General features: G+C 55.3%; 7 protein-coding genes across 7 annotated transcripts; 3 read left to right on the top strand and 4 right to left on the bottom strand.

Moving 5' to 3' along the window:
* Nucleotides 1-69: 69 nt before the first annotated feature.
* L226DRAFT_485602 (uncharacterized protein) lies at nucleotides 70-1,284 on the bottom strand. The gene is made up of 2 exons (XM_067677119.1): nucleotides 815-1,284; nucleotides 70-576 (listed from the first exon to the last, which is right to left on the bottom strand). The coding sequence occupies exons 1-2, from the start codon at nucleotides 1,274-1,276 to the stop codon at nucleotides 214-216; spliced, it is 825 nt and encodes a 274-aa protein (XP_067536022.1). The 5' UTR covers nucleotides 1,277-1,284; the 3' UTR covers nucleotides 70-213.
* A 901-nt stretch (nucleotides 1,285-2,185) lies between these two features.
* On the top strand, nucleotides 2,186-4,605 carry L226DRAFT_44702 (uncharacterized protein). The gene is made up of 5 exons (XM_067674903.1): nucleotides 2,186-2,456; nucleotides 2,513-2,570; nucleotides 2,623-2,732; nucleotides 2,792-3,109; nucleotides 3,164-4,605. The coding sequence occupies exons 1-5, from the start codon at nucleotides 2,396-2,398 to the stop codon at nucleotides 4,327-4,329; spliced, it is 1,713 nt and encodes a 570-aa protein (XP_067536021.1). The 5' UTR covers nucleotides 2,186-2,395; the 3' UTR covers nucleotides 4,330-4,605.
* Nucleotides 4,606-4,735: 130 nt separating this feature from the next.
* On the top strand, nucleotides 4,736-7,118 carry L226DRAFT_44690 (MFS general substrate transporter). Its single transcript, XM_067674900.1, has 10 exons — nucleotides 4,736-4,786; nucleotides 4,839-5,361; nucleotides 5,413-5,457; nucleotides 5,515-5,587; nucleotides 5,653-5,835; nucleotides 5,896-6,039; nucleotides 6,093-6,358; nucleotides 6,409-6,457; nucleotides 6,512-6,761; nucleotides 6,822-7,118. Exons 2-10 carry the CDS (start codon nucleotides 4,912-4,914, stop codon nucleotides 6,892-6,894), a joined length of 1,533 nt encoding a protein of 510 aa, XP_067536020.1. The 5' UTR covers nucleotides 4,736-4,786; nucleotides 4,839-4,911; the 3' UTR covers nucleotides 6,895-7,118.
* Nucleotides 6,959-9,032, bottom strand: L226DRAFT_534357 (uncharacterized protein). Its single transcript, XM_067680650.1, has 12 exons — nucleotides 8,906-9,032; nucleotides 8,633-8,847; nucleotides 8,389-8,569; nucleotides 8,250-8,330; nucleotides 8,102-8,200; nucleotides 7,943-8,044; nucleotides 7,793-7,894; nucleotides 7,631-7,732; nucleotides 7,475-7,576; nucleotides 7,316-7,417; nucleotides 7,180-7,266; nucleotides 6,959-7,118 (listed from the first exon to the last, which is right to left on the bottom strand). Exons 1-12 carry the CDS (start codon nucleotides 8,969-8,971, stop codon nucleotides 7,113-7,115), a joined length of 1,245 nt encoding a protein of 414 aa, XP_067536019.1. The 5' UTR covers nucleotides 8,972-9,032; the 3' UTR covers nucleotides 6,959-7,112.
* Nucleotides 9,033-10,521: 1,489 nt separating this feature from the next.
* L226DRAFT_534355 (uncharacterized protein) lies at nucleotides 10,522-11,091 on the top strand. The gene has a single exon (XM_067680649.1). The coding sequence runs from the start codon at nucleotides 10,700-10,702 to the stop codon at nucleotides 11,042-11,044; it is 345 nt and encodes a 114-aa protein (XP_067536018.1). The 5' UTR covers nucleotides 10,522-10,699; the 3' UTR covers nucleotides 11,045-11,091.
* A 24-nt stretch (nucleotides 11,092-11,115) lies between these two features.
* L226DRAFT_534354 (uncharacterized protein) lies at nucleotides 11,116-12,045 on the bottom strand. Its single transcript, XM_067680648.1, has 5 exons — nucleotides 11,879-12,045; nucleotides 11,726-11,818; nucleotides 11,580-11,669; nucleotides 11,438-11,522; nucleotides 11,116-11,375 (listed from the first exon to the last, which is right to left on the bottom strand). The coding sequence occupies exons 2-5, from the start codon at nucleotides 11,741-11,743 to the stop codon at nucleotides 11,329-11,331; spliced, it is 240 nt and encodes a 79-aa protein (XP_067536017.1). The 5' UTR covers nucleotides 11,744-11,818; nucleotides 11,879-12,045; the 3' UTR covers nucleotides 11,116-11,328.
* Nucleotides 11,682-12,696, bottom strand: L226DRAFT_44635 (uncharacterized protein). The gene is made up of 4 exons (XM_067674891.1): nucleotides 12,485-12,696; nucleotides 12,209-12,420; nucleotides 11,879-12,160; nucleotides 11,682-11,818 (listed from the first exon to the last, which is right to left on the bottom strand). The coding sequence occupies exons 1-4, from the start codon at nucleotides 12,548-12,550 to the stop codon at nucleotides 11,812-11,814; spliced, it is 567 nt and encodes a 188-aa protein (XP_067536016.1). The 5' UTR covers nucleotides 12,551-12,696; the 3' UTR covers nucleotides 11,682-11,811.
* Between the last annotated feature and the right edge of the window lie 141 nt (nucleotides 12,697-12,837).

Here is a 12,837-nt window from a genome sequence, read left to right as displayed (position 1 = left end):
CTCACTACAACTAAAATTACGAGCTTGTGACAGTTGTGTCGTTCATCTTTCGAGAGTAGAGATGCTGATAGCTGATAGAAAGTCAAGTTGCGGCGTCATCACTCGTACCGTACTTCGTACGTAGTGCTCGTCAAGTATGTGTATAGATCAACGTCTGCCAGTGGCTGTTCAAAGTTCCTGGTTTGCTCGAAGGAAGAACTCCATCCCCGGTCATTACGGATTCTCCGCTGCGTACAACTGGAACTCCCATGGAAGCCGCTGCTGTGGCCCGCCCTCGCTGAACCATATCCGCCGCAGTCGGCAAGTCGCGTACACCTTCACGTACGATACGTGGGAGTACGTCCCGCTCGGGACCTGCAACTGAGCTCCTTGCGATTGGCGAGTCGTTGCCGGCCCGTCTGCGTCGTCGTCGTCGTCGTCAGTGCGAGCGAGGGAGGCCGAGGAAAAGTGCGGGAGGAGCGAAGGGAGGTTGAGGGATATTGTTAACCAGGATGTGAGCGGGCGGGATGAAGCGGTCGGGAAGGAGAGCGGGAGATGGAGAAGTGGCGGGTTTGTGAGCTTTAATCTCGGTCGTTTCTGTCCGTGCTTGGTCAGTATGGTGTTGCGAGCATGAGGAACGAGAAGGGAGCAAACCATCCATGCAAACACCGATATCAGTATATGCCACCCGCGCAGGCTCACGTCACCGTACCGAGAACAAAGTTGACTTCATAAAGTTGCATTTCATCCTCAACATGAACACACATATCCATGAAGACGGTTCGATTACGGCACGAGTTGCTGTATATACCAAACACAAGAGACGACACCGCACCTGGAAAGTCGAGCATCGCAAGATGCCCTCTCGACCAGACTGGTCCACAATCCCCACCTCAAAAGCCCACTCCCTGCCCATGTTCCGCACTTGAAAATGTATCCAAGGATGCTTCAAGCCGAGATCCCCGCCACCCCTGCCTCGGATCGCGCCATTGAGATGTGCAGGTGGGCACAGGATGTACGTAGTTTTGACCGTTGGAGATTGGATGTGCAGAACGGTCTGATCGAGCGCATAATTTGGACTCGTAGGAGCGTGTGCGTCGTCCTCGTTCGGATCGTTGGCGGTAATCATGCTTCGAGGTGGTGATGGTGCCGGCTGAGATGTAGCGTCGTGCAGCAGGCATATGAACGAGTCTGACTGTAACGAAGTATCGGTTTTGGAGCTGAAGAGACTAAGAGGGTCACTGCCTGTCGATGAGAAGAGCGATACGAGCCCCGCTTGGACAGAGGAGGAGAACATAGCGGTCGAGAGCAAGCCGTCGCGGTCATGAGCGTCTGTGAGGCTTCGGCCTCAACTACCACTGCTGTACCGCTGCTTCACACTCTCAACGAGTCGGACAAGTGAGCTTTTATTGAGCACAGATACTCCTAACTGCTAATTAACGCTGGGAGACAGGGAACTCGTATAGTATGGTTGAAGTCGTGTAGTGAGCTTCACAGCACTTCGCTACTTCGCTATCAAGACCTGCTGCGGTCTCTAGCAACCTTGGGCAGCACCCCTTATGGCCTTCTGCGACATATACAGCGAGATCTTCCGCTGCAGCACGCACTGATGCCCTGGAGGCTTGTTCGTGTGCGAACTGAACGCTCGTCGCGATGAACTAGACATTGGATCGCATAGCCTCACCAGGCTCGTGTGCAGAAACTCGTGTATGGGAAGCTGTGCGGGTACGTTGCTGATCATATGCAGTCGAATGTGAATGGCACTTATCTCTTTGAGCTTTGCAGGGTATCAACTGCGGTATTAATGCAGCATCCGTGCTTATTGTCTCCGATGGTGGCCTCCGTTGCGACGACTCGACCCCTCGCATTGCCCCCTCGGATCGACTGAATGTTATATAGTGACACAAAGGATTTCTCAGATAGACGGGCGGACCTGGGCGGACGGGCCATGTCCCACACGACAAGAACCCGTCTCTCAGCTGTCGGAGCGCCCATCGGAGACGAGTCCTCTTCGACCTATGCAAGCTTCTACGCCAGGACACCGCCGTTCCGTCAAGCTTTGTCCAGGGCAGAGCGAACACGAGGAACAGGATGCGATGCAAGTGGACTTCTGGAAGCAGGGCGACACGCGGAGTAGCTTGGAAGGCGGTGCTTTCAAAGACGCTTTGATCCAACTATTGCAGTGGCCGGAAGACGTGCCGAGGCACGCTTGGACTCGCTTTGGCCTCTGGGGACACGCGTCCTCTTGTCTACACGGGCCTCAATTGACGGAGAAATATGCTAAGGGGGAGCAAAGCGACCCACCACGCCTCTTATAAGCCACGGCTGCACGCATAGGGCCCTCAACCGCTCTCTTCTGGTTACCATCACCTCACCACCCGCAACCCTCACCATTGTCACCAACCACAACACAATAATGCCTGCCTCGCGCTCTTCCAGATCATCTGGCAGCACAGTTCGTGCTTCCAGCTCAAGACGTACGTTACTCGGTGTTCCTCCTTGGGGCCACAAAAGAGACTGACCACCGCCACAGGGCATCGTCCCGGATTCTGGGACGTTGTGTCATCCACGATCCGTGGTCTCTTTTCGCAGTGAGTGTATTGTCACCTGAAACTACGGCTTAACTATAGTCTCTCACTATAGCGACGACGCTAGGAATGCGTCTCGTCGGCCAACTGAGAGGCCTGCGACAATTGAAGAGGAGTCTACTCCTTCAACGCTGGAGATCACGCCGCCCATTATTCCCCACGCCAGTAAGTGCAACATCCATAGTTCGTATAGTGATGATCGTATGCTGACTTACGAGTCACAGATCTACCCCCGCAGGCACCTGCGAATCAGCAGCCGGTCATCCCACCATCACCGGCGCCATCCGCACCGCCTCGGGTGCACGCACTTCGCCACGGACATGGTACGGATGCTCGGGCAACTTGCCCCAGGTGCCCCAGGAGAGTACCCGAGGAGCAAGTGCCAGCTGTGCCGGCAGCCCCGCCTACAAGACCCTGCAGGCGTGTGCCTCTGCAGCGCCATGGTGCGTTCCACGAGCGCGACCGTCCGTACTGGAACCCAGGCTCTGGTTATGAGCCACCCGTTGTCTACGGACGCAACGCAGCAACTCTTCCCGAGAATCGTAAGGCCACTTCTCCGTATCCTCTCTCCTTTTCTTGATCTTCTTGTCTTGCAGAGGTCTGGGATCCTTTGTGGGGCCCTGTTCCCCGCCTCTCCGTCATCGCTGCGCTCAGCAATGGCCCGCCGACGCCGCAGCAGGTCATTGATTACCTGAACCTCCGCTTTAGGCTCAATCGTCGGGCGTACTCCATGGCGCTCGATATTCTCTTCCCGCAGCCGCGCGAAGCGCCAGTAGAACGCGGCATACCGGTTTACCAGCGAGTTTTGGAGACGTCTCGTTGGCGGAGGGACCACCCAGACTGGGAGGGGGGCATTGTCCCTATTGACCGCGAAGTAGGACCTGCTCGTGCCGACGATGCCGCCGACTCCCAGGCAGGCAGCGACGATGAGGAAGACAGCAACGATGGTGCTCTCACTCCGCGTGAACGTCGCGCTGTGCGTACTCGTGTCGAGCGGCAGCTTCCGGACGCATACCGCGCCCTCGTCGCCGCTGAGCACACCTCTGGCACCGTGTCCGATCCTGCCGCCGCGGCGTCGTCCACCCCGGCTGCGATCTCCGGCGCCTCTTCTTCCTCACCGGCCTCCACTTCTACTTCGTCCTCCTCGGGTACGTCCTCAAGCTCCGATTCTTCATCCGAAGATTCGTGCTCGTCCTCTTCCCAAGAGCCTTCTTCACCGTCACCCAGAAAACGGAGTCGTGACGAGGACGGAGATAGCGATGCGGACTCAGACTTTACACTGTGCGAAGACACCCGGCCCTCGACCCGCCAGAGGCTTGACGCGGATCCCCCGGCTCCCATAGTGCTTGCCAGTTCGTCCCCAACCTCCGCTGCTGGTCGTCGGCTACGCTCTGGCGCTGACACTGACGAACGCCGCGCTCGACGCGAGTTGATGCGTCAGAATCGGCATCTCCTTCCACCCATTGGTCCTCCTGGGGTACGCATCGGTGCCCCATCTCCTGCTTCTACCTCGCAGCGCGGCACGTCCACGTCTCGCGTGGTAGATTCTGGCCCTGGTCACGCTGCACATGTCCCGGCCCAGCCTGTGGCGGGCTCCTCGCGTCCACGGCGTGGTCTTGAGGTGCATGTCGAAGTCCCGTCGCTCAGAGAGTCGCGTAAGCGCTCTCGAAACGAGGGCACCGCCGAGACGGGAGCCAGTCACCAGGATGGTGAAGGGCGCGATGGCGATGGCAAGCGGAAGAAGAGGTCAAAGAAGGACTGAGCGATGTTAATGCTCTCCTTCGCTGATGTTCGCCGCGTCACATATGGATGTGGGGTCTCTTCCATTCTCATTGGAGCTCTTGAAATTTTAATAATTGTTCTGTTTTGGACGTTAACTTTGTGCCAGACAGTTCTGTAGTGTAGTGGCTTGTGCGACACTGTGTCGTAGATATCCTTGCCTCGGTTCGTGTTCCCCCCTGTTGCTCGTGCACTTTGTATCAATTTACCTGTTGCTCGTGCGCTTTGTATAATTTTAACTGTCTGTTGCTGCTGCTGCTACCTCGCCTTGCGTGCCTCAAGCGACGCGCAAGTTGGCGCCTCTAAACCCTCAGGTTCGGCTTATCGGTCCGAAGGCCGAACGGCAATTTTTCCGACATTCATCCGACTCGTGATTCAGTCGTCGTCTCACGGCCTCCTCGAACCTGAAGTTCTGGACTCGACGAGGTCAAATGCAGGAGGTGATAATAACATTACGTGAATTCTGCATATTGCTTAAGTAGAGCCCAGCAGAACGACGACATTTGACCTCGACCTTCTTCCACAGCCTGTTCATCCCCCGGTGTTGGTCGACAAAACCGTCGACATGGCGTCCCTGGCCACTGGCGCACAGATTATCCCTACGCAACCCCTTCGCGCTGCAAGCGGGGCATCTGTCTCGAAAACGAGCATCCATACCGTCGTCAACGACGTCGACCCGGAGACCATTGACCTCTCTGTCCTTGGGTACTTCAAGCATGACTCAGCCGCCTCCTCGGGACTCGCTATCAGCTCCCAAAGCAACGTCGTACCCTCCACCCAGGCCGGCGCTGATATTGAAAATGCTCCCAGCTACCCCCCACCATTGGCACCTGCAACAACAGGGGATGAGGGAAACATCGACTCAGCTGCCCCGGCTGTATCGGCGGCACAGAAGGTATTTCAGAGACGCAAAAGAATGATCAATCTAGCGACACTTTGTTTCGACGTGTTCTTGAATGGTTGGAACGATGCCACGGCTGGTCCCCTGTTACCTAGAATTCAAGCATATTACGGTGTATGTCGCCAGTTGAGCCTTGAGCGGAGTGCGAACTCACGTCTCCCGCAGATCGGCTTCGCCATCGTATCCTTGATTTTCGTGTGCAGCACCGTCGTGAGTGAATTTTTTTCTGCGTTCGCGCTTCTATCTGACCAAGCATGTCACCTGCAGGGTTTCATCACGGGCGCGTTTCTGAATGTGTACCTTACGGACAAGTACGGCTTCGGCAAGGTTATCGTGATCGGTTGGTACATGCCGTATTCGTGGAGCAAAATGACCTCTCGGGAAGCTCACAATAATGTTTCACAGGCTCTATTCTACAATGCATTGCATACGCTCTAGTGGCGCCAGGAGGTCCCTTCCCGCTCATGTGTGTGGCCTACTCTCTGGTCGGATTCGGCTTGTCACTTCAGAACGCGCACTATAACGCGTTCGTCGCAAGCTCGAAAGATAACGCGCCCACGAAGATCGGGATCCTGCTAGCAGCCTATGGTCAGTTCATCCCGCTTCCCCCTCGATACGACTCAAAACCAACGTCTGAACATGGTGCAGGTTTGGGAGCCCTTGTCGCTCCGCTCGTCTCAACACAATTTGCACAACAGGAACACTGGGCGTACTACTTCATCATCTCCTCTGGCATGTACGCATTGAACTCTGCCTTGCTGTGGATCGTATTCCGTGGTAGACGCCAAGACGGTCAGTTCTTCCGCTTGATTGCGGACGTACGAGCATCCCTCATGCCCTTTCAGACATCAAAGCAGAGGCCGACGATCTGAGCCCGCAGCAAGAAGTCGTGATGTCTAACAAGTATGCACAGATCTTCAAGATCCGCGAAGTCCATATTCTCTCCCTCTTCGCACTTCTGTATGTTGGGGTCGAAGTCACCATTGGGGGCTGGACTGTGTCCTATGTTCAGGAGACAAGGAACGGGACCTCGGATGCAGGATACATATCGTCTGGTTTCTTCGCTGGCATGACGCTAGGACGCATCTTCTTGATGTGGCTAAATGAGAAGGTTAGTACGCTGACGTTCGATTACCGACACCTTCTGACCGAGAATCGCAGATCGGCGAACGCCGCGCGCTCTTCATCTACGCACTCCTCGCGATTATGTATGTCTCATTCTCATCATCATATGTCCTACAATTTACTCACCAGTCTTTTGGACCTAGCTTGGAAGTCACCGTTTGGGTCGTCCCCTCCCTCATCGAGAATGGTGTTGCGGTCGCATTCGTCGGCCTCCTCCTGGGTCCAATGTATCCGATCTTAGTGCACCACAGCACGCACATCCTCCCGCGATGGCTCCTCACGGGTTGCATGGGTTACATCTCCAGCATCGGACAGGCCGGGTCAGCGGTGTTGCCGTTCTTGACTGGACTTCTCGCCTCGAAGTTCGGTATCGCAAGTCTCCAGCCGTTGTGAGTGTTCTGGTTAGTCTCGTTTGGAAGCGCACGCTGACAGAGCACCCTTGTGCATAGCATCGTATCGATGATGTCTGTGATGATGCTCGTCTGGGCTCTCGTTCCGCGTGTGCGGCATGTCCCCACCTGACAGCTGTGAAAATAGATGTACGCTGCACAAGGCCTTTATTACAGTAATGACTTCGTCGGTTGGGCATTGAGGTCACGGCTTTCATAGATATGGATTAGATTGTTGTACAGGATGTATTCTTGACTTGTCTCCAGGTACAACATTTGACTCGGTTCCTCATGCGCGCCGAGTGAGTACGTCCGACCTCAATCCGACCCTGCTTGTTCGCCGTCGTGGCATCAGTCCTGCAGCCGACATTGGTGAGAATGGCGATATACACTGCCGTCGATACAGCATCATACGCACGGATTCGACTTCACGCTTGATGATCCAGTTACCGGCCGTGCAACGCTGACACCATGCGGCTTTCTTCTCGAGCTCCGGCATCACCTCCTGAATATCATGAGTAACGGGCTCAGGGCGGTGCGACATGGAAATGTACCCCAATGGCAGGCGCAGCATCATCCTCTTCGCGCTTGATGAGCCAATTTCCAGCGGTACACCTCTGACACCACGCGGCCTTCTTCTCGAGGGGTTCGGACGGCTAGGCGGCAATATAGTGAGTCAACATTACACCCAGAACGTCTGGCGAGCAACATACGCCCTTGACCGACGCAGCCTCGTCCTCGCGCTTGATGAGCCAGTTGCCCGCAGTGCAGCGTTGGCACCATGCGGCTTTCTTCTCGAGCTCCGGTAATACCTCCTGAATGCCGTGAGTAACGTAGAGTACTCAGGACGATGCGACATGGAGACATACCCCAATGACAGGCGCGGCATCCTCCTCGTCGCGCTTGATGATCCAGTTTCCAGCGGTACATCTCTGGCACCAAGCGGCCTTCTTCTCGAGGGGTTCGGACGACTATGCGGCGGTTCGGTGAGTCAATAAAAACAATACCAAAAACATTTGCGAGCAACTTACGTCCTTGCTAGATGCAACCTCGTCCTCGCGCTTGATGAGCCAGTTGCCCGCAGTGCAACGTTGACACCATGCGGCTTTCTTCTCGAGTTCCGGTAGTACCTCCTGAATATCATGAGTAACGTAGAGTCAGGACGGTGCATGGAAACATACCTCGATGCCAGGCACAGCGTCATTATCTTCGCGCTTGATGATCCAGTTTCCAGCGGTGCACCTCTGGCACCATGCAGCCTTCTTCTCGAGGGGTTCGGACGACTATTTGGTGGTTCAGTGAGCCAACATTACGCCCAGAATGTCCGGTGAGCAACATACGCCCTTGACCGACGCATCCTCGTCCTCACGCTCGATGAGCCAGTTACCTGCAGTGCAGCGTTGACACCATGCAGCCTTCTTCTCAAGGGGCTCCGAGTGCTAAGTGTCGTTTGGTCAATGGCCTCTGGTCATTCCTTACACGACACACCTCGTCAGTAACCACTACAGCCTCTGGAGCCACTGGTTCGGCCTCGCGTTTGCCGAAGGTCCTTGTGGAGCGGTCGTAAGGCTGAAGAAGCAGATAGAGTCAGAGGAAAGTCACACGCGGACGCAGCGATCAATCGTACCGTAGCATGAGTGATGTGGAGCGCACCCCCCTCGTTGCCTGAGTGGTCACGGACATGCGTCAAGTGGCCGCAGCCCGAGCAGTAGACATCGTGGTGCACGCCCTCAGGGGTGCGTCCCGCCTTGAGCGACTCTAGAAGGAACTCAGGCGAGTGCACGCCGCGCTTGAGTGCAGTGTAGACCCTTTGCACGAAGATGCGGTCAGCGCCCGGTTTCTCGAAAGGGGAGAAATTAGCGGTGAAATACCAATCGATGAACTCAGTCTCCTTCCCGCAATGCGGGCACGTCTGCGGGGGAGCGGTAACATACGTGCCGGCAACCCCGGTGTCGTGGAAGTCAGCCTCGAGGAGCGCCGAGAGGCGTTCCTCCTCGTCTTGGCTGATCATCCAAGAGTAGACGGGACGGTCGAGCTCGTCATGGAGTTCGGTGAGTCTCACAAGGCCCGTGGACCTCGCCGACGACTGAAGCACAAATCAGGTCAGCATCCGTCGGAGAACATGACGAGACCGGAGGGCGTACAGTGACAATGACCGTCAAGACGTTGACGAGGACGATAGCGAGTGCATAGAGCGGCTTGAACGCCATGTGTGACTTGGACGATAGAGTAGTATGTGCTTGCGATTGGTTCCGAGTCGACTGCGAGGTCGTGGCTGGGATGGTCAGATGAAGACCAAACCTCTCAGCCTCTTATACCGCCATACGGCCAGGTCTCCCACGAGGACCTGTCTTCTACGGTCCCCGTCCCAACCCCAAGCGGGCGCCAGAGATATGCAAATCTGATGGTGAAGACGGATCCTGGTAAGGAATCCACAAGCTTTGGATGGCGCGCAAAGGCGGTCAGCCATGCGGTTGGGAGACGAAAACGGATGCTCCAGAACCAGGATCATATCAGTGGTGTTGCAGAGTGCCGCCCAGGGCGTGATGTATATTGACATCGCTGTCGGAGCCGGGTTCAGCTTGTCAGCGGAGAGGTCGGGTATAAGGAGGTTACTGAGCAGCATACGCACTTGTTACTGCACCTTCGGCTTACGAGCATGCTGGTCGGGGCCATGTACATTGCGTTTCTTTGTCGCCAGTGCCCTCTCGCAATCAAGGCTGCCACCAACTTTATTGACCGCCCGACCGCCACTCCGTTCTTCCGCCGCCGGGGAATTTCACTTTTCATAACATCGCCATTGTCCTCCCTGGCATATACCATTTGTCCTCGTACCTGAGTCACTTGGCTCACCGTGCGTCCCCGTCACAACTGTAGTCTGATCCGTCTTGGCAAGCTTAGGACTCAGGACTGGAGCTCCGGCGGCAGCGAGTCTACACTCCAGCGAATTCGTATTAGCCAGGGCATCGCAATGCTAGGCACTTTGGTTTTACATACCTGATCGACGTCGAGCGCACAACAGCGCTCCGATGCTCGCCTTGAAAATCAAAGGAAATGTCTTGAGTGCGCGTCCGAGGATCACCGCTTCATGGCCGATTTGTCGGCGGGACTCGCGTCTGGTAAGCAAAGCCATAGATGACAGCGCAGCGTTGCAGATAGGCTAACTCTGACTCTTGGTTGCAAGTAGATAGAGACGAACAAGTTGAAACTGACGACAACCAGCACCCCATATTCTTTCATGTGGGATTCCGTTGTTCTTGACGGGAGAATGAGCGTCAGGTGCAAGAGGACATATGCCTCTGACTACGGATACGGTGAACCCAACACTCGGCGTCGGAGACTTCAACCTGATTCGTAAGTCGCCGAACTTACACAACGATCGTTCCCCGGCCGTCGTCAGCAATGTCCGAGGCCCCGAGCGCAGATGTTGATAAGCAAAAACGTTCAAGAAAATCTTCGCGTGCACCCCCTCGGATGAACTGTGATATTCAGCTGAACACACTGACTTAACTTCATCAACAAACACGCATGCGAGACGGACTACTATATTGTGACGTACCACTGCCGCGACGGTGCGGGTTTGTTCGTGAGGTGACAAGGTTATCCTCCATTCGACATCCCTAACTGTATGCTATATAGCTATCAGGGTTTTTGAAGGAATCGAGGCGGTATGTGCTCCAGAGAAGTCTGCATAAATAGGGACAAGTCGTTTACATCGAGTAGAAGATGCAAAACGGTATCATGTCCGGCCGTTTCGCTAACCTGTCCGCGCGTTTGCTCCTCCACGCCAAATTATCGATACACTGTCCGCACTTTGAAGGATCTCCTCCACCACTCATCCGTTCCTCTTGAAAATTTGGAAGTTACCTATTCTGAAGCCTCTTGTCTCAGGAAAAATATCAGTTTCGTTGTATTCCTTCTCGTTCGTGTTGTATTGCATGCATCCAAAACGGGCGCTAACCCGCCCATTTGCTTGCGCGCTATGCTTCCCACCCTCTCGGCTAGCCTCGGCTCTCTCCCGACCTTGCCGACACACTAGCGCCGCTGTGCGCGCTATGCGGGCACTTGAAGTTAGCAGGAACATGGAGAATGTTCAACGCCATGGGTCACCAGCTGATTATTTTTCGCTGTATCTAGGGGTTTCTGGGAACTGTCTCAGAAATTCTGAAGGGAATCCATGCAGTGGATCTTTAGATTCTTCAAACTGTGGACAGTTGAGCGATAACAGACGGACCGAAGCGCCATATAGCGCTGGCAGAATCCTCCCCGCCACAGGACATTGACGCTGTAGTGGACTGACAAATGTGAGTACAGACAGGACCGACGAGCCACTTACGGCGGACCAATTTGCGGTCACCAGGACAGTTGTCTGATCCCCGTGGACATCATACCCTCTTGCGTAGAAGATAGACGATGACGGTCAGTGCTAGGCGCTTGCGTCAGCTTGGCTGGAAGCGAATGGGTGGGGTTAAGGTTGGGTCGGCCGCAGGCTGGACGTATCATCCAGGCCGTACTTCAACACCACATTCGCCCTCCCTGATTCCCTTCGATCCCGGAATAGCTTGAATCAAACCATCGGGCAAAGTTCCCTTGCTCGGAAATCTCGGGCGTAGGCTGTATGTGCATGGTCAGTATGAGTGTTTTGAGGAGGTGAGGAGGAAGTACATCCAGCTCACCGGAAGCGTCCTCACGCTTGTTCATCCAGGGGTGACAGGGGATCCAGTATGCGGCATGGTCCGGATCCAGAGTCTCGGGCATACTCTGCATCGAATGGTGAGGACAGGTGAGAGAAATACGAGAAGAAGCGAGTATACCCACTTCGATAGCCGGCTCGTTTGAGGCCTCCTCCTCACGTTTCGAGACCCAGCTACCAAGGGGACCCCAAAAAGCGGCCTTCTCCGGGGCAGCCTGTATGATTTGGTTAGATTGTGTGCTGCAAGAAGAGTGCACCTGGGCTCAATCACAGATTCATCCGAGCCCATCTCCTCACGCTTCCGGAACCAGGGGTTAGAGGGTATCCAAAGTACGGCCTGATCGGATGTATCGGGGATCACAATCTGCATATAGTATAAGAAATTAGCGGTATTGAGGCTGTAAGAGGCGACAGCTGTATTTACCTCGCCCTTGGCGAACGTCCTCGTGGAGCGATCATATGGCTTACGGTTGTGGATCGAAGTTCAGTCATAAACAGAATACGCAGGGATGAAATGAGGGTTACCGTGGCGTGAGCAATGTGAAGCGCGCCGCCCTCGTTGCCCGAAGGGTCGCGGGCGTGGGTCAAGTGGCCGCACCCAGAGCAGTACACATCATGGTGTAGACCCTTTGGAGTACGACCCGCCTTGAGAGATTCGAAAATGAACTCGGGCGAGTGCACGCCGCGCTCAAGTGCGGTATAGACCCTGCACGGTGTGTGAACATCCAAGCAGAACGTGGGGCAGGCCGCTCACCAGTCGATGAACTCCGTCTCTTTGCCACAATGGGGGCACGTTTGCGGGGGAGCGGTGACGTAGGTGCTCACGACGCCGGTGTCGTAAAAGTCGGCCTTGAGAAGCGCGGAGAGACGGTCCTGCTCGTCTTGGCTGATCATCCAGGAGTAATATGGGCTGCCATGCTCATCGCGGAGCTCGTTGAAGAGACCTGTGGACCTCGCAGACGTCGACTGGAAGATGGAACGAATCAGCATGAATACGGCGTCGGAAGAGGATTCAGGGGCGGGGACGTACAGTGAGAACGACTGCAAGGACGTGGACAAAGACAACAGCAAAAGCGTAGAGCGGTTTGAATGGCATACTAGTAGACGCTATCGAGAGAGACGTTGCTGCTTAGTATCTCAGTTGGCCCGCTCCGCTTCTTATACTGTCACCCTGCTCGCACAGTGAGTGCCAAACGATCTCGTGCGTTGGCCTCCTTGCGTCCTCTCTGCTTCCTATGTCCGGTCTAGGTCCTCCGTCCCTGGCCGCCGCCACGTCACGGCTGACCTAGTTAAGAAATACACGCCTACGATCGTCCAATGGCGATTGGGAAAACGGCTCAGAGGAGTCCAAATGGGCATGCGGAAGCCAAGGAGGGCCTCACT

This window comes from Lentinus tigrinus (assembly GCF_003813185.1).
Source record: "Lentinus tigrinus ALCF2SS1-7 unplaced genomic scaffold L226scaffold_10, whole genome shotgun sequence".
Taxonomy (NCBI): domain Eukaryota; kingdom Fungi; phylum Basidiomycota; class Agaricomycetes; order Polyporales; family Polyporaceae; genus Lentinus; species Lentinus tigrinus.
This window is presented reverse-complemented; position numbering and strand designations above follow the sequence as displayed.